Raw genomic sequence first — 20258 nt, 5'->3', positions numbered from 1 at the left:
ACTCCCACATGCGCCCGACCGGGATCCACCCGGCATGCCCACCAGGGGGCAATGCTCTGCCCCTCCGGGGGTGTTGCTCTGTTGCGACCAGAGCCACTCTAATGCCTGGGGCAGAGGCCAAGGAGCCATCCCCAGCACCCGGGCCATCTTTGCTCCAATGGAGCCTCGCTGCGGGAGGGGAAGAGAGAGACAGAGACGAAGGAGAGGGGGAGGGGTGGAGAAGCAGATGGGAGCTTCTCCTGTGTGCCCTGGCCGGGAATCGAACCAGGGACCTCTGCACGCCAGGCCGATGCTCTACCACTGAGCCAACTGGCCAGGGCTAAAAGTTTTTTAAAAGCAAAAATTCACTTAAAATCCAACTACCTCAATAGATCTCAATATTACCTATCTAGGACTTAGCACTGTAAAAATTATTCAAATCATTGTTACCAGAGCAAATCTTTCTTTTTCTTTTTTTCTTTTTTTTCACCCAAGAAGATATGTCTGTTATCCCTATGCTTCTGCAGTACTTGCCAACATCATTTAAAATGTTTATATAATATCAGTTGTATAGAGTTAGCAATTCCTTGGTCATTAGATGTTTAGTTGGTTTCTAGTTTTTCATTACCACCTGAAGTAAGCAATATTGTAGTCTTTTCCTTCTCCTCCTCTTCCTCCTCCTTCTTCTCCTTCTCCTCTTCTTTTTATTTTTTTTTTCAAAGAGAGAAAAAGAGAGAAACAGACACACAGATATTAATTTACTGTTCTACTTATTTAAACATTCACTGGGCCCTGGCCGGTTGGCTCAGTGGTAGAGCATTGGCCTGGCGTGCAGCAGTCCAGGGTTCGATTCCTGGCCAGGGCACACAGGGGAAGCACCCATCTGCTTCTCCACCCCTCCCCTTCTCCTTCATCTCTGTCTCTCTCTTCCCCTCCTGCAGCCAAGGCTCCATTGGAGCAAAAGTTTGCCCAGGCGCTGAGGATGGCTCTGTGGCCTCTGCCTCAGGCACTAGAATGGCTCTGGTCGCAACAGAGCAATGTCTCAGATGAGCAGAGCGTTGCCCCCTGGTGGGCATGCCGGGTGGATCCCGGTCGGGTGCTGTGGGAGTCTGTCTGACTGCCTCCCCGTTTTGAACTTCAGAAAATTACCAAAAACAAAACAAAACAAACAAAAAAACATTCACTGGTTGAATCTTGTATGTGCTCTAATCAAGGATTGAACCCAGAACCATGGTGTATGGGAATGATGTTCCAACCAACTGAGCTACTTGGCCAGAGTAGTTTTTTTCTTCTTTAGGATAATTTTCATTACATGAATTTTCTGGAATTAGAAAATTAGGTGAAAAAGTTTGAACATATTTTTTTTCTAAGCCTTGACACTTTACTTCTATGAGAAATTGTACTCACTTGAGCACTGCATGCTAAGGTAAATTTGCTGGGTAATCTTAGGGAATGATGATTTTTAGTACTAAGTGGCTCTGAATGGGTCTATTGCAAGGCATAATGTATTCATGGAAAGCAATAGAAACATTTAGATTTGGCTGAATTTGAAACCAGTATTAATATGCTTTTAGCATTCGAATGTAGATAGTCTATTTATGTAGTGATAGAAGGGCACAATTTATTGCCTTGGAAATAAACGTCGTCTAAGCAGGTGGTTATGAGGACTGGAGTGGGCTGCTTAGAGGCACGTTGATCCTCTGCTACAGAGGAGGTTGTTGGCGAAGTTACATGGCCTTGACAAGATGTGCCCATGACCGGAACAGAGCTGGACTCTTTTGGGTTGAGGTGGCAGGGTTCCACTTCCCCTCTAGTCATGGCTGTAAGGATTTACCTGGAGTGGAGCTTCCTTCTTTCCTGGATCTCAGACACTCAGTCTTCAAGTGCTCTGCTCCTCTTCAGGGTTTCCAGAGAAGACAGCCTGGGGGAGAGGAAACGGTGCTAATTAAATCCTCCCCCTGTTTTCCAGGCACAGGAATCTTTTGCAGATGTCTGTTGTTAGGCGCCTGTTCACAGAGTGCGCAAATACAGAAGCAGGCTTTCCTTCCCCAAGGCACAGACCTTCCTTCCCAGGTTACAGGGAACTCTAGAAAGGCACTTTCTCCCAACAGTCACTGTTGCACAGGTGGCAGACCTGTACTAATAGAGGACGTAACTGCCAGGGAGGCCAATGTCGCACTGATCTCTCTCTCCCTCTCTCTCTCCTCTCTCTCCTCTCTCTCTCTCTCTCCCTCTCTCTCCCTCTCTCTCCCTCTCTCTCTCTCTCCCTCTCTCCCTCCCTCTCTCCTCCTCTCCCTCTCTCTCTCTCTCTCACACACACACCAATGACACACACACACATTACATTTTTCCTGCTTTTTCATATGTGCTCTGTATCTCAAAAGCTAATTTCTACCTTTTCTACACCTAACTTAAAAAAAATTACCTGAAGACCCAGCAAACCCCCTCCTGTTGTAAAACAATGTGTGCATCCCAGTGGGCTCGTTGGACTCAGAGCGTGTTGGGGAGTCCTGGGTGGGAGTCCAGGTGCTGCCATAATTATCCAAGCGTTTCTGAGATCATCCAGCTTTGTGCCCCCCAGAGACATGGAGATGAGCTCATGCTCCACTGCTCTCTGGGTGAATCAGACCAGATTACCCATCATGGGATCTGCAGAGGGCTTTTCACTCATGAGTTCTAACCAGCTGTGCTTTCTCCTATGTTCAAACTCCTCAGCATGACTCTATGCCCACATTTGCCGGAGACAATCCCAGTTTACTCCCATCATCCCCATGTAATTGCTAGTATCGCCCTTTTCACCCTAAAAAGTGTCTAGATGTAAGCAACAAATAACATGTTCACATTATTTTTACCTCTCTTGAATACAAATTTCAAGAATGTAAGCATTCTGGAAAGACGGACTGTGTCTCACTTTCTGGTATTTCACAAGAACTGAGGAAATTGACTTTGTTTAAGAACACTGAGGCAGCCCTGAGAACAGGATGGCACTTCCATTTATACGGTGAAGCTGGGTGGGAGGCCCTCCTTCCACATGGCATTGGTAGTGCATTACTGTAGGGATGGCTGTGTGGCTTCTATTTATTTTAGTTCATATACATGAGGGGGCAAGGTACATGTACAGATTATTTTTGTATTATTATTTATTCATTATTATATTATTTTTATATTATTTGTTTTTATCGATATGAACAACTGGAAACCTACTTTTGCTCATCTCTGTATAATAGTTTTAAGCATCAAGAGACTTATATCAAAACAGAAAATAAGCCTGACCAGGCGGTGGCGCAGTGGATAGAGCATCGGACTGGGATGCCAAGGACCCATGTTTGAGACCCTGAGGTCACCAGCTTCAGCACGGGCTCATCTGGTTTGAGCAAAATGCTCACCAGCTTGGACCCAAGGTTGCTGGCTCTAGCAAGGGGATACTCGGTCTGCTGAAGGCCTGCTGCGGTCAAGGCACATATGAGAAAGCAATCAATGAACAACTAAGATGTCGCAATGTGCAACAAAAAACTAATGATTGATGCTTCTCATCTCTCCGTTTCTGTCTGTCCCTGTCTATCCCTCTCTCTCTCTCTGTGTCTCTGTAAAAAAATAAATAAAAAACAAAACAAAACAAAAAAACCCCACAGAAAATAAAAATTATTAGTAACCCTATCCAGGGATAACCATTGCTAATGTTTCATTTTACCTCTTTTTAGACCTTTTTAACCTCTCTCATACCATAGATGTATATACATAAGCCCAAGTATTTTTTCTTTCTTTCTCTCTTCCTTCCCTTCCCTTCCTTTCTCTTCCTTCCTTCCTTCCTTCCTTCCTTCCTTCCTTCCTTCCTTCCTTCCTCCCTTCCTCTCTCTTTTCCTCCCTCCCTCCCTTCCTTCCTTCCTTCCTTCCTTCCTTTCTTCCTTCCTTCCTTCCTTCCTTCCTTCCTTCCTTCCTTCCTTCTTTCCTTCCCTCCCTTCCTCCCTTCCTTCTTTCCTCTTTCTTGCTTTCTGAATTATTTTACCAATTTGAATAACATTATTCATAATATTTTATAACTTACTTTTCTCATTAACAATATATTTTGGACATCTGTCCATGACAAAAAAAATACACTTAAAAATCCTCTTTTCAATCTTCTATCAAGGGGCACTTTTTTTGTTTCCATATCTTGCTCACTGTGAATAATGCTGTGATGAACATGGGAGTCCATGGATCTTTGTGAATCAATGTTTTTGAGTTCTTTGGATAAAGCAGATGTGGTACATATATACAATAGAATACTGTTCAGCCATAAGACATGATGACATAGTGCCATTCATGACAACATGGATGAACCTTGAGAACATTATACTAAGTGATATAAGTAAATCAGAGAATACTAAGAACTGTATGATTTCACATATAAGTGGGTTATAAAACAGAGACTCATGGACATAGATAAAAATGAAGTGGTTATCAGGGGTGGGGTTGGAGGGAGGGGAGTAAAGGGGAACAAATATACAGTGATGGAAAATTATTTGACTTTGGGTGATGGGCACACAACACAATTAACAGTTCAAATGCTGTTGAAATGTTTAACTGAAACCTATGTACTCTTATTGGTTAGTGTTACCCCATTAAATTTAATTTTCCAAATGAAAATTTTAAAAAAGAGAAAAAAGAAAAAGTACACTTACAATTTTAGTGACTACATTATTGTTCACTGCATGGTACAATGTATCTTATTTAGCCAATTTCCTAGGGATAGTACTTGGTTTCACTATAATTTTTTTCTTTTTGGTATAGATACAATGTTGTATGTCTATATAATGTTGCTATTATGTACGTTTTGCTATTAAACTTCAAGTTGTATATTTTTCTATTAGACACAATATTGTGAACAACTTTCTATATTTATATCTTTGAGCTTTTTTCTAAATTATTTCCTTAGGATACATTTTTTAAATTACAATGTTTCAGCTAAAAAAAATGCTGTTTTAAGTGCTTTTGTGCCTTATTACTACCCAAGAAGCATAAAAGAAGGTACATTATTGTTGCTTTTAACTCTTAAATAAGTTTGCAGCCTTGTGGGTTTTCAGGCAAAATCCTAGGAAATCAAACAAAATTGTCTGATAATTATTTCATACAGCTCTTCCCTTGTTCAGCTTCTTGTCTGAGGGTATTAAAGATAAAAAACAATAGTATTTTCAGCCTCCTTTTCTCTGTCTAGAGAATAGCCCTTTAGCATTGTGGAGCCTGAGCTACCCAATTGTATCCATCAGTGCTCTGTTTGGTTAATACCTGTGTGTGTGGGGCGGGGGGGGGGGGGGGTAGGAAGAGGCTTGTCAGTTTTAGGAACATCATTTGCTCCTGTACTTGTTTTGCCAGAGCCGCCAGATGACTTTTTTTTTTTTTGACAAGATTGTTTCTTCCTTCTTTAGGCTAAAGAAATGTCAATGATTGGGAGTTTCGACGGCTTCCAGCCCGTGTCTCTGAAGCAAGAGGGAGATGACCAGCCCTCAGAGACTGATCAACTGTCCATGGAGGAGGGGGACCCAGGCAAGGACCCAGCACCAGGGCAGATTTCAAGGCAGCCAAGTGTGACAGAATCAACTCTCTACCCCAACCCTTATCACCGGCCTTATATCTCTCGGAAGTACTTCGTTACACGGGTAAAATCATCGGTACTCTTAAATGCTACACAAGACTAAACATAAATAAATAAATAAATAAATAAATAAATATCCTAATGTCTTTCTATATACCACATGTTTTATTTACCAAATGTTTTCACATTTGTTATCTCATGTAATGGTCATAATAACTGCAAAGTAAATATCCTTATCCCCATTTTACAGGTGAAGGATCTGAATTTCAGAGAAGTTAAGGGAGTGTATTTTTGATCACGAGATAGTACCAAGTAGAAACAAGTCCTGCAGTCTCTTTGGCTCTTTGCCTCCTCCATCCTGTGTTTATGCTAAACGTGACCTGAATGAATTAATGTTCTATGGAGAGAGAACCAGAGCAGCTAGAATATGATGCTGTGAAGCCAAGGTGGATACTTGTTAGTCTTTGTAAACATGGGTGGTGGAGTGGAAAAGCTCGCTGAGAAGGAACTGAGCCTCCAGGCTCCACACTGGGAGGTGGTATTACAGGGTGGGAGCAGGAACTTTTCAATCTCAAACCTGTAGCTGTGGTCTGGAGCTGAGCTCTCTCCTTATGCATCAGAGCTGGGAAAGTAAATGGGTGGGTGGACAATAGGATGGGGTTTGAGTATCTCGATGAAAAAACCATATATTTTAATCTTTTAGCCTTTGAATTAGTATAGAGTGCTTCATTGGTTTCTTGTACCTATCTCTGTCTTGAACTCTCTTTCCTACTTAGAGATCTTTTCCAATCCTTCCATATTCTTGTCAACACAGTGGTGGTTACCTCATAGGCTATACAACAAGTGGGGTCGAAATCAGGGATTGTGCACTGTGGCTAAGGAGACCATCTCATTTTTCAAGAGTACGTGGTGCTTCTCATTGTTGAAAAAAAATCTTTTAACTCAACTTTATAAGTAAATGGTGGCTAAGACTTTGTGATTATTAGTAAAATTTTAAGTAATGAATCCTGATTTGATAGCTTTTAAAATATCTTTGGTTAAGATAAAGTTTCAACTGAAGCAACCTAATGTGTGTGGTGGGTGTATGGATGTTTGTGCTTGAAGATTATACTCGTTTCATTTATATTCTGTGACTCTTACATGCAAGGTTCTTTGGTAAGTGTATACTATGTATGTGTTTGTGCTAGTGTTTTTGTATATGTAGACCATACGGTTTGTTTTCTGAAAGTATGTGGACTTTATTGAATACAAAAGTTAAGTTGTTAGATATAGCTATGAAGGAAAGCAAAGCATCCCCTAATTTTTTTTAATCTTTCATATTATGATGTAATAGTCTGGGTTTGGTAAGAAAATGCCAACCATGAGCGTTAGAGTAGAAAGGGTTGATCTTTAGAAGCTTGTGTGTCTATGAGAAAAGGCTAAGAAATCTATGCAAAAAGAAAAAAAAAAGAAAGAAAAAAATCTTTGTATCTTGTGATGGCCTGAAGTTGATACAGGACAGGTGAACCAACTAGCAGTTGTGAATTGGGAATAGGTAGTACTGAATAGGGGAAATTGGAACATGTCTATCTCCCAAGTCTATACATGAAGATGTGAATCACTTTCAGGAAAAACTGGTGCCTTTCTCCCCTGACCCAGCTCAGGTGAAGGAGAATCTGAGGGAGGAGGTCTGACTGTTCTATAAAGAAGCTGTAGGTCCAGGTGCTGCCCACGCTGTCAAGTGGACCAGGAGAAAAGCAGCCGTAGGAAAATGACTGATGTTTCCCTTCTTCCAAAGAGCAGTAGCTAGACTCCGTTTCTCCAGTCCAGCACTCTTCCTGCCATAAATTACAACTAAATTTGTGACTTCTTTAGAAGGGTTTTCAATCACTGACTGATCTATGTGAAAAACATCTCTAACAAGTGTGTAGAAAACAAACCTAAGTTTTCAAGAGCTTGAGAAAGAAAACCTTTTTTTTTATTTTCCTAATCGTATTAATGAGTCTAAAGCAGCTGGGAGGACTCTGGAGGAGCTGGGAGGGCTACTTTCCCAAGGCACTCTACGTTTATTCTGTTTCCTCCCAAGAGACAAAACATGAAGGGTTCTTTCTGGCATGTGAGTATAATGAATGTGCTTTAATGCATGTGAGGATAATAAAAATACACTATTGGCTCAACTGAAGCTTATAGTGTACATTTTTTTTCAATGAATAAAGGAATGTCTCAATTTTACTACCTTTTAAATCATAAACCTACTGATGTGGTGGAAGTTGAGAAAATGGGTGGAATGTATGTGTGTGTGTGTGTAGTCTATATATACACATATATATAAACATACACATATATAAATATATACACACACACAAATTTCTTCATCCACAATTGTGGGTAAAATACCAGGTTGGTTTTTTTTTTAAGATTTTATTTATTTATTTATTAAATTAATTCAGTGACATTGATAAATCAGGGTACATATGTTGAGAGAAAACATTTCTACATTATTTTGACATTTGATTGTGCTGTATACCCCTCCCCCAAAGCTAAATTGTCTTCTGTCACCTTCTATCTGGTTTTCTTTGTGCCCCTCCCCTCCCCCAACCCCTCTCTCCTTCTTCACCCCTCCCCCCTCCCCCCACCCCCTACCCCTGTTGCCATCACATTCTTGTTCATGTCTCTGAGTCTCATTTTTATGTCCCATCTATGTATGGATTATATAGTTCTTAGTTTTTTTTCTGATTTACTTATTTCACTCTGTATAATGTTATCAAGGTCCATCCATGTTATTGTAAATGATCCGATGTCATCATTTCTTATGGCTGAGTAGTATTCCATAGTATATATGTACCAAAGCTTTTTAATCCACTCGTCCTCTGACGGACACTTGGGCTGTTTCCAAATCTTCGCTATTGTGAACAATGCTGCCATAAACATGGGGGTGTATTTCTCCTTTTGGAGCTGTTCTATGGTGTCCTTGGGGTATATTCTTAAAAGTAGGCTAGCTGGGTCAAAAGGCAGTTCAATTTTCAGTTTTTTGAGGAATCTCCATACTGTTTTCCACAGTGGCTGCACCAGTCTGCATTCCCACCAGCAGTGTAGGAGGGTTCCCTTTTCTCCACATCCTCGCCAGCACTTATTCTGTGTTGTTTTGTTGATGAGCGCCATTCTGACTGGAGTGAAGTGATATCTCATTGTGGTTTTAATTTGCATTTCTCTAATGATTAGAGATGTTGAGCATTTTTTCATATGCCTATTGGCCATCTGTATATCCTCTTTGGAGAAGTATCTATTCATCTCTTTTGCCCATTTTTGGATTGGATTGTTTGTCTTTCTGGTGTTGAGATTTAGAAGTTCTTTATAAATTTTGGCTATTAACCCCTTATCAGACGTATTGTCAAATATGTTCTCCCATTGTGTAGTTTGTCTTTTTATTCTGTTTTTGTTGTCTTTAGCTGTGCAAAAGCTTTTTAGTTTGATATAGTCCCATTTGTTTATCCTGTCTTTTATTTCACTTCCCCGGGGAGATAAATCAGCAAATATATTGCTCCGAGAGATGTCCGAGAGCTTACTGCCTATGTTTTCTTCTAAGATACTTATGGTTTCACGGCCTACATTTAAGTCTTTTATTCATTTTGAGTTTATTTTTGTGAGTGGTGTAAGCTGGTGATCTAGTTCCATTTTTTTGCAGGTAGCTGTCCAATTTTCCCAACACCATTTGTTAAAGAGGCTGTCTTTACTCCATTGTATTTCCTTACCTCCTTTGTCAAATATCAGTTGTCCATAGAACTGTGGGTTTATTTCTGGGTTCTCTGTTCTGTTCCATTGATCTATATGCCTGTTCTTATGCCAGTACCAGGCTGTTTTGAGTACAATGGCCTTGTAGTATTACTTGATATCAGGAAGTATGATACCTCCCACTTTCTTCTTCTTTTTTAAGTTTACTGAGGCTATTCGTGTTCTCTTTTGGTTCCATATAAATTTTTGGAATATGTGGTCTATATCTTTGAAGTATGTCATTGGTATTTTAATTGGTATTGCATTGAATTTATAGATTGCTTTGGGTAATATAGACATTTTAATGATGTTTATTCTTCCTAACCATTAGTACGGTATATGCTTCCACTTGTTTGTATCTTCCTTGATTTCTTTTATCAATGCTTTGTAATTTTCTGAGTACAAGTCTTTAGTCTCTTTGGTTAAGTTTATTCCTAGGTACTTTATTTTCTTGGTTGTAATTGTGAAGGGGATTGTTTTCTTAATTTCTCTTTCTGACTGTTCATTGTTGGTGTATAAAAATGCCTCTGATTTCTGAGTATTGATTTTATATCCTGCCACTTTTCTGAATTCATTTATCAGGTCCAGTAGTTTTTTGACTGAGACTTTAGGATTTTCTATGTACAATATCATATCATCTGCAAATAATGATAGTTTTACTTCTTCTTTTCCAACTTGAATGCCTTTTATTTCTTCTTCTTGTCTGATTGCTGTGGCTAGGACTTCCAGGACCATGTTAAATAAGAGTGGTGAAAGGGGGCACCCCTGCCTTGTTCCTGATCTTAAGGGTATTGCTTTTAATTTTTGCCCATTCAGTATGATGTTGTCTGTGGGTTTCTCATAGATGGCTTTTATCATGTTGAGGTATGTTCCCTGTATTCCCACTTTGCTGAGAGTTTTGATCATAAATGGGTGCTGGACTTTATCAAAAGCTTTTTCTGCATCTATTGAAATTATTATATGGTTTTTCTCCTTCTTTTTGTTTATGTGATGAACACATTGATTGATTTACGAATATTGTACCATCCTTGCCTCCCCAGAATAAATCCCACTTGATCATGGTGTATGATTTTTTCCATATATTGTTGGATCCAGTTTGCTAAAATTTGTTGAGGATTTTAGCATCTATTCATCAGAGATATTGGCCTATAATTTTCTTTCTTTGTGTTGTCTTTGCCTGGTTTTGGAATCAGAATTATGCTCGCCTCATAAAAGGAGCTTGGAAGTCTTCCTTCCTCTTGAATTTTTTGAAATAGTTTGAGACGGATAGGAGTTAGTTCTTCTTTGAATATTTGGTAGAATTCCGTTGTGAAGCCATTGGGCCCTGGACTTTTTTTTGTTGGGAGTTTTTTGATAACTGTTTCAATCTCATTTGTTGTAATCGGTCTGTTTAGGTATTCTGATTCTTCCAGACTGATTTTTGGAAGATTGTATGTTTCAAGGAATTTGTCCATTTCATCTAGGTTGTCTAGTTTTTTGGCATACAGTTCTTCATAATATTTTCTTACAATATTTTGTATTTCTGTTGTGTCAGTTGTAACTTCTCCTCTCTCATTTCTAATTTTATTTATTTGAGTCCTTTCTCTCTTTTACTTGGTGAGTCTAGTTAAAAGTTCATCAATCTTGTTTACCTTTTCAAAGAACCAGCTCCTAGTTTCTTTGATTTTTTTTATTATTATTATTATTTTTGAATTTTTCTGAAGCTGGAAACGGGGAGAGGCAGTCAGACAGACTCCCGCATGTGCCCGACCAGGATCCACCCTGCACACCCACCAGGGGCGATGCTCTGCCCACCAGGGGGCGATGCTCTGCCCCTCCGGGGGGGTCGCTCTGCCGTGACCAGAGCCGCTCTAGCACCTGGGGCAGAGGCCAAGGAGCCATCCCCAGAGCCCGGGCCATCTTTGCTCCAATGGAGCCTTGGCTGCGGGAGGGGAAGAGAAGAGACAGAGAGGAAGGGGGGGTGGGGGTGGAGAAGCAAATGGGCGCTTCTCCTATGTGCCCTGGCCGGGAATCGAACCCGGGTCCCCCGTACACCAGGCCGACGCTCTACCGCTGAGCCAACCGGCCAGGACCCAGCTCCTAGTTTCATTGATCCTCTGTATTGTTTCTTTAGCCTCTATGTCATTTATTTCTGCTCTGATCTTTATTATTTCCTTCCTTCTACTACATTTGGGCTTTACTTGCTGTTCTTTTTCTAATTCTTTTAGATGCAGAATTAAGTTGTTTATTTGAGCTTTTTCTAGCTTCTGAAAGTGTGCCTGTAGTGCTATGAACTTTCCTCTCAGCACTGCTTTTGCTGTGTGTGATAAATTTTGAGTTGTATGTTCATTATCATTCCTTTCTAGGAATTTTTTTATTTCTTCTTTGATCTCATTCTTAATCCATTCATTATTTAACACCCTGCTATTTAGTTTCCATGTGTTTGAAAATTTTTGAGCTTTTCTATTGTGATTCATTTCTAGTTTCATGCCATTGTGATCAGAGAAAGTGCTTGATATGATTTCAGTCTTCTTAAATTTGTGGAGAGCACTTTTGTGCCCTAACATGTGGTCTATCCTAGAGAATGTACCATGAGCACTTGAAAAGAATGTATATTTTGATGCTTTAGAGTGAAAGGTTCTGAAGATATCTATTAAATCGAGTTGATCTAGTGTTTCTAATAAGTCTGCTGTTTTTTTGTTAATTTTCTTTCTTGAGGATCTATCTAGTGATGTTAGTGGCGTATTGAAATCCCCTACTATTATAGTATTGCTATTGATCTCGCCCTTTAAATCCATCAAAGTCTGTTTTATATATTTGGGTGCTCCTATATTAGGTGCATAGATATTTATAATAGTTATATCTTCCTGTTGGATTACTCCCTTTATCATTATGTAGTGGCCTTCTTTATCTCTTACTATATCCTTTGTTTTAAAGTCCAATTTGTCTGATATAAGTATTGCTACCCCAGCTTTTTTTTCATTTCCGTTTGCATGAACTGTTTTTTTTCATCCTTTTACCTTCAATCTATGTGTGTCTTTTGTTCTAAGGTGTGTCTCTTGTAGACAACATATGTATGAGTCCTGTTTTCTTATCCACGCAGCTACCCTATGTCTTTTGATTGGATCATTTAATCCATTTACATTTAAGGTTATTTTTGATATGTAGTTGTTTATTGCCATTTTCTTCTTTAAAGGTGTATTCCTTTTTTGCTATATTCTTTTCCCACTGTGATCTTTTTATAACAGGTCCTTTAACATTTCCTGTAGCATTGGTTTGGTTGTAATGAATTCCTTGAGTTGTTTTTTGTCTGGGAAGCTTTTTATTTCTCCTTCGATTTTAAACGATAGCCTTGTTTGTTGTAGGTTCTTGTTCTGCATCACTTTAAATATTTCTTGTCATTCCCTTCTGGCCTCAAGTGTTTCTGTTGAGAAGTCAGATGTCATCCTTATGGGGGCTCCTTTGTAGGTGATAACTTTTTTTTCTCTTGCAGTTTTTAATATTTTCTCTTTATCACTTAGCTTTGGTATTTTAATTATGATGTGTCTTGGTGTAGGTTTCTTTGGGTTTCTCTTTAATGGAATCCTCTGTGCTTCTTGGACTTGTGAGAGTTTCTCTTGCATTAATTTAGGGAAGTTTTCAGCTATGATATGATTGAACAAAGTCTCTATCCCTTGTTCTTTTTCTTCTTCAGGAACCCCTATGATGCGAATGTTATTTCTCTTCATGTTGTCACAGAGCTCTCTAAGAGTTTCCTCTGACTTTTTGAGTCTCTTTTCTCTTTTCTTCTCTGCTTTCATGTCTTCATTCCAGTTGTCCTCTAACTCGCTGATTCGATCCTCTGCTCTATTTATCCTGTTTTTAATTCCTTCCATTGTGGTCTTTATTTCTGATATTGTATTTGTCATCTCCAACTGATTCTTTTTTATACTTGCTATTTCTTTATTTAGGTGTTCATAATGACCATCCATTGTTGTTCTAAGATCCCTAAGCATTCTTACAATCATTATTTTGAACTCTGTATCTGGAAGTTTGATTATTTCCATATCACTCAGTTCATCTCTTAAAGGTGTCTCTTGTGGTTTCATTTGGATTGCACTTCTTTGTCTTCTCATCATCCGTTTTTGGGTGTTTTATTTGTAGAGTTGGTTGAGTCTAGGCTTGATGTTGTCTCCTCCAGTTTTCAGTTGTGTTATTTCTAGGTCTTCTTGGATTGGTATCAGCTGTGATCTGTAATCCACTTTCAGATTTGGGCAGCTTTGAAGTCTTGATTTGTTTGTTTTCTTAACAGGTGATAGTCTTGTTTACTGATCTCAGCAGGGGGCTTCCTTGAAACTGTATTCAGGAATGCGGTGGGTGTAACCTGAGACTTTGAAGGCCTCTTTAGCCAGCTAATCTCACTGGGGGCAGGGTGTTTTCTCAGCTTCAGTAGGGGGAGGTGTATCTCAGATCTCCATGGAGACCTGAGTTACTACCCCTCTTCCCCACTTCTTGTTTTCAGCTGTGTCTTGTTGCGCTGATTGGAGCTGGATAGATGTCCAGAGATCTCTGATCCGGAAGCACTTCAGCTCTGTTTTGTGAAAGGTTCAGTCCCTCCCCCAGCTATGGCCACCTCCAGCATGGATGAGTCAGCTTTTTTAGTTCGTTTCCTGCATTCCTTAGCCCCTCACAGTCTGTCCCTCTCCCTGTCCTTTCCACTTGGGAGATAAGCTGGTCTTTTCAACACGCCTCGCTCCCTGGTCACCAGGCAAGTGGCTGTGAGCAGTAGTTTCTGCTCTTTTTCCTGTGTGAGATCCCCTCTGGGCTCTCAGCCTCCCCCCTCCCCCCACTCCGTTCTTGTAAGCAGAGGAGATTCAGGCGCTCCCTACCAGGATTGTTGTGGCTTCTTCTTTGCTCCTTGGTTTTTGAGAGCTGTTCTTGCAGTTCAGAGTTGGTTTTTCATGCTGATTTTTCCTAAATTGATTTGTATTTCAGTTTGGTGGTGAGAGCTGGGCATCTGTGCGTCCGCCTACTCTGCTGCCATCCTCTGGTGGGCCTATTTATTGATTTTGGAGAGAAGAGGTGGGGAAGAGCAGGGAAGCATTGATTCAACTTGTAGTAGTTGCTTCTCATATGTGCCTTGACCAGGCAAGCCCAGGATTTCAAACCAGCGACCTCAGCATCCCAGGTCCACACTTTATGCACTGCACCACCACAAATCAGAAAATACAAGTTTTATATTGAATATTTGTAGTAAGCTAACTTTGTAAGAGTTCTTAGTACAAAGCATGCCACATCTCTTGACATTTTATAAGTGGCATTTCATTGCTATTATAAATGCCTCCTCTCTTTTTTTTTTTGATTTGAAATTCACATTTCTGTAATTGGACATAGGCAAAGAATGACATATTGACCATGACCTCCAGGGTAAGGCATAAATGTAGATGTATAGAATCTTCAGCTGTGAAAAAGTTTGAGTTAAGAAAGCTAATTTATTTTCTCAAAGAATAAGATCAAGGTTTGGAGTTATTCAGATCTATGAAAAGTTCATCTTAAAGTATTGCTTCATAGAGCTGAAATGAGACCTTCAGATGATCTAGCCCAATGCTTCTTAATCTTTATTATGCAAAGAATCAATCATCTGAAGATTCTGTTAAAATGCTGATGTTGATTCAGTAGGTCTGGGGTGAGGACTTAGATTCTGCATTTATACAAACTGTCTGGCAATACTCTCTCTGTCTGTCCAGAGATTACTCTTTGAGCTACAAGGTGTTAGTCAATATTCTCATTTTCAGAGGCAAATAAAGCACAGAGAGGGATTGTTACTTGTCCAATGTCTTAGCAGTTAGCACCAATTTGCCCAAGAGGCGAGTAAATTGCAAAGGTAGATTCAGAACCAGTTTCCCAAAGCCCAATCCATAGTTCTGTGATCCCATACAGCCATTAAAAAGAAATCTGTCTATTCCAGTATAAGAATTTGAAGCATATTATGTGGCAAATTCAGAAGAGCAGTCACTAATTTAGTGGAGGATTTCCTTGGCCAAGCATTCTATTTTATTAAAAGGCTTAAAATTATTTTTATAAGAGGTGGCTAATTGAAAAATATAGATAAGCAAAATAAGTCACCAAAGTTAACCAAAATATATTGAATATGTACTTTTCCTTTTTGGTGCATATCCTTTCTTACTTTTTTTTCTTTAATGTTTAATTGGTGCAGAAATAGAATTATATGCAAAATATTCATTTCTATGCTAATAAATATGCTTCTGTACCATCATATTTAACAAATCTACAATTATATCGCCATGGAGATGTACTACAATTAATTTAATACTTGCTGGCTATATAGATTGTTTCCTGTTTATATCTTTTAACCTGAAAAGGAAGTGATTTTGTGGCTTTCTGGGGAGGAATGGCACTCAGTGTCACTGAGGCTAGAAGTAGACACCCAATGCTATAATGACAGAGGGGGTCAGTCATATGAGTTTCAAGCTGGATATGCACGGTCATGACAGATATGGAAGTAGATGTTAATTCTGGACAAATGAGAGGCATTTTTAGCATCATGACCTCATGTGTTAGATCACACTTATGAACACTGGATTATAAAAGAAGTCACTGTGGTCCCTTACACCTGTTGTGTCCTTTTATGGGTCACTCAAAGATGTTGCTTCCTTCCCTCAGGCTTTCAGCCTGTTCAACGAAGCTGTGCCCTTCTGATATAGCTTAGCACCTTTTTTTGCTCAGGCATAAAGGACATCCATGATATCTGATCCAACCCCTGAAACAGATGAAGGAGATAAGACTTGCCCAAGGTCAACCAGAGCCTTCCGGCCATGCTGAGACTAAACTCTTGACACTTTCCACCACCTCTCCATGGCCTCTAATCTTGGACAATGAATGGGAGATTGCAGTAAGGAAGGGCTGAACCACTTGCTGTCAGTCTGCTTAGATAACCTTTTCCTCCTGTTGTAGTTCATCTGCTATTATCGTTTAGCCATATCTAAAAAAGGCCTAGCGCCTTCTCTGAACAATAGTAACCCTCAAGGCTAATAACTCGAGGTATATTATGATAATCACTTTATTGTGGAGACATATTCAAAGGCAATTCCTTATGAAGGAAACAATACTTGATCCACAGGGGGAAAGATATTTTTAAACTCCCTGTAGTATTCTGTATTTGCAGATACCTTATCAGAAAGTTGAAAGTGATTAGGGATGGGAAATTATCTCTAAATTTATACTTGAGAATGTAAATTACATATAAACTACTGGGACTAAAACTATTTGATCTTTTAATATTTAATTAATGGTTCCCCATGGCCTTTTTCTAGCTTGTGTTCTATTGTGAGCAACTAGACTTTAATAATCACGTTTGAGACTTCCCATTGTGTAGCAAGATGTCATTGCTTTCATGACACTAATTTGGCTTTCACACTCTCCCTTTCCCTCTTCTCTGACTATAGGGTTCCCTATGTCTTGTTCTTGCTTGGGGAACAACTAAATATATTCGTTGTATTATTATTGTCTGTGTGAGCTTCTTGTCTAGAAATTATATATCTCACTGGAAAAAAAGTTTTCTCAACTCCCCTCCTTACACTAAAATCCCTTGAAAATTCTAATATAGATGTTTCTTTCTAAGGGCAGACGCTTAACAATAATAAAATACAATGCATGCCCTGCATTTGTAGGGGAAAACATGTGTTCTCAGACTTCACAAATCACATACAATTTGGAGCTGATCTTCTTACCTTATGTATTTTCCACAGAGCAATCCTATCAGGGTGCGGTAGAATGATGACAACCACAAGGCAGACAGTTTTGTACCCGAGTACTTAGAAGCAGTTCTTTCTTCCTTTCTGTTTTGTTATTTTGTGCAATTCCATTTACAGAAAAAACAACTCTATGGTATAGAGGTCAGAAAATGTTTACTTTGGGGAGGGGTTTGGTTGGTAAGGGGCATGAAGAAGACTTTTGAGCTTCCTATTGACACGAGGGAGCTGAAGAACTGTCACTGTAAAACCTGACTGTTGCTGACATTGTTTGCTGGCCTCTACAGCCATGTTGTACAGATGTCTTAATCTCACTTCTGGCTTTTAAAATTCCTGGAGGTAAGTAGGAAAAATTTTTAGCCAGCACGCTAGCTGCAGAGACAGCTGGAATATGTAGTGTTCAGTCACACTTCTTTTACTTTGTATGTGGTCAGTGTTGCTCCTAATAATGGATGCTTTACCTCTTGATCTGGTTGAAGTAAAATTTGAATAATAACCTCTGTTTCAAGAGACAATCCTTCCTATTGCTCTGGATTGTTAAATGTTTGATGATTCTCAGTTTGGTGTTCCATTTTCTCCTTCAAAGTCAAAAACTGTAGCCAACACTTGGAACTCTGGAAGATTCCCTTGTTCCAGTGCTTCCAACAATGCTTCCTGTCAGTTTTTGCAGTTTTGCAAATTTTGAGACAAAATGAACAAGGCAAATTCTTAGTGTTTTCATGGCATGTTCTGAAATGTGTTTCCACATCAGCAGAGGCTGACAATCTTAGGAGCCATTCCTTTCTATTTCCTCCTTTCACTACCTAGCTAAGGAGTCCAGTACATGGGGGGAAATCAGCAGCAGACATGAGTGTTTGTGTAACAACTGGCCTCGGGGTAGTCTAATTCAAGGAAAAGCAAGGAAACAAAGACATACATATCTTTGAAATTCTCTCAGATTTGTTTTGATGGAAGATATTCAGTGTTAGGCTATTAGAGAAGATATTGCCCATTATGCTATATAGTGACTTGAAAATAATAATCCTCCCAAAGATTTTTTTTTTTGTATTTTTCTGAAGCTGGAAACGGGGAGAGACAGTCAGACAGACTCCCTCATGCACCCGACTGGGATCCACCCGGCATGTCCACCAGGGGGCGACGCTCTGCCCACCAGGGGGCGATGATTTGCCCCTCCAGTGTGTCGCTCTGTCGGGACCAGAGCCACTCTAGCGCCTGGGGCAGAGGCCAAGGAGCCATCCCCAGCGCCCGGGCCATCTTTGCTCCAATGGAGCCTCGCTGTGGGAGGGGAAGAGAGAGACAGAGAGGAAGGAGAAGGGGAGGGGTGGAGAGGCAGATGGGCGCCTCTCCTGTGTGCCCTGGCCAGAAATCGAACCCGGGATTTCTGCATGCCAGGCCAACGCTCTACCACTGAACAAACCGGCCAGGGCCCCAAAGATTTTTTTTGTTAAAATTTAAAATTAGACATATATGTATATTGCCTTGATAAGCTCTTTTTTGTTAATCAGTTGATGAGTACATATTATTTTTTCATTATTTTCTATTGGGCTATAAGGAGTCTCAGAGCTAATTGTTGCATTACAGTAACCATTTGATTCCCAAATCCTGGTACAACTGTTTACCTTCTATTTATATTATCAGTAAGAATGATAATAAAGTATTTTATTATTCAGTATTACCAGATGTTTTTAGCATCTCCCAACAGCTTTGTTACAACTCATATTACCTGATCCACCTAACAAATGAATGAACTGATGCGTATATAGCATGACAAAATGACTTAACATGGGTCTCACAGCAAGCAGAAATTCTCAGATTTATACTTGTTCTCAAAATAAGTCAGTGTTCACACACTCTTATTTCCTTTCCAGTACTTAGTGGCTGAAGTTAATCTATTATAGTATCAATAATAACAAATGGAGGAGAGTAACATCCTTTATTGGCGGCCACGTATAACTACTCCACTAGGGTGTGACCAATGTCTTTACTGGAGGAATACATCACAGACAGTGAGGGCATTGACAGAATTTCAGAGACTTCCAAACCATTCAATAAAGAACATACTTTATTTACTATTTAACTTTTAAAAAGATATACAATAAAACATCACCTCCATCCACTGTTTCCCCCTATTGAATTCCTTCCCTACTCTTAGAGAACAATTGCTAACATTTCTCTATATCCTTTTAAAGTTACTTTATTTCTTTATTTATTTATTTATTTATTTTATTTAGACAATTAGGGTTACTATAAGTATAAACAAGCAAGCACAAACATTTATTTTTATCCTTTCTCCTCCTTTTTACATGAAAGCTACAATATTTATCCTCTCTTCTGAACATTGTTTTCTTTCACTTAATAATATAATTTGAAATCTTTTGTTTTATTTATTTATTTTTATTTAGATGATTAAATTTAATAAGGTGACATTGGTTAACTAGAGGGCATAGATTTTGGGCAAACATCTCCACATCATTTGGACAGTTGATTATGTTGTATACCCATCACCCAAAGTCAAATTATCCTTCATCACCTTATATTTGTCCCTCCCCCTCCTCTACCCCCTCCCTCTTTCTTTCTCTTTCCCCTTAGTAATGACTGCACTCCTATTTGAAATCTTTTCATGTTAAAATATTTCCTCATTTTAAAATATATTCAATATATTTCAATGTATGGATATATCCCATGATACATGTAACTAGCCTCATATTGATATTTGGGTTGCTTCCAAGTCTTGGCTATCCACAAACACTTTATACATGTCATGGTACATGTATGTAACAATATCTATAGTATAACTTCACAGAGCTAGAATGTGTATACCAAAGAACAGATTATTTTGATTGATTTTGCCAATTGCTTTCCGTAACGAGACAGGTAAGGTTTTGAAAAATTCCACTTTGTTATATTCATTTTCAAATATTATTAGTACTTGACATAAAAGCATTTAACAAAATACTTATTTTAGGATTATTTTATTATTCTCCAATTCCATCTGTGATATTTTTCTTCTGAAAAGTATTAGTTTCACCACAAAATTATATTAGCTATAACAGAAATTATGTGAATATAAGAAAAGAGACTGGAAAAATACCCATGATGAGTCATCACAGAGAGTATTGTTTTTTAGAGAATTTGACCAATGGGCCTGGGATAGTCAGCCTACGTCACAGGGAGCTGAGGTTGTGGAATGGGAGAATTGTCATGGGATCATCAGAAATTTCCCTCTG

At 39.2% G+C, this 20258-nt stretch overlaps 1 protein-coding gene across 2 annotated transcripts in view; it reads left to right on the top strand.

The window, feature by feature from the left end:
• The window catches only part of TPRG1 (tumor protein p63 regulated 1), a 155703-nt gene that overhangs the window by 28536 nt on the left and 106909 nt on the right, over positions 1-20258 (top strand). For both annotated transcript variants that reach the window (XM_066241635.1, XM_066241636.1), the window contains exon 2: positions 5385-5615. In XM_066241635.1, coding sequence (XP_066097732.1) covers positions 5394-5615 — 222 coding nt within the window. In that variant the 5' untranslated portion in view covers positions 5385-5393. The remainder of the gene's footprint in view (positions 1-5384; positions 5616-20258) is intronic.

The sequence above is a fragment of the Saccopteryx bilineata genome, chromosome 8 (genome assembly GCF_036850765.1).
Source record: "Saccopteryx bilineata isolate mSacBil1 chromosome 8, mSacBil1_pri_phased_curated, whole genome shotgun sequence".
Lineage (NCBI taxonomy): Eukaryota > Metazoa > Chordata > Mammalia > Chiroptera > Emballonuridae > Saccopteryx > Saccopteryx bilineata.
This window is presented reverse-complemented; position numbering and strand designations above follow the sequence as displayed.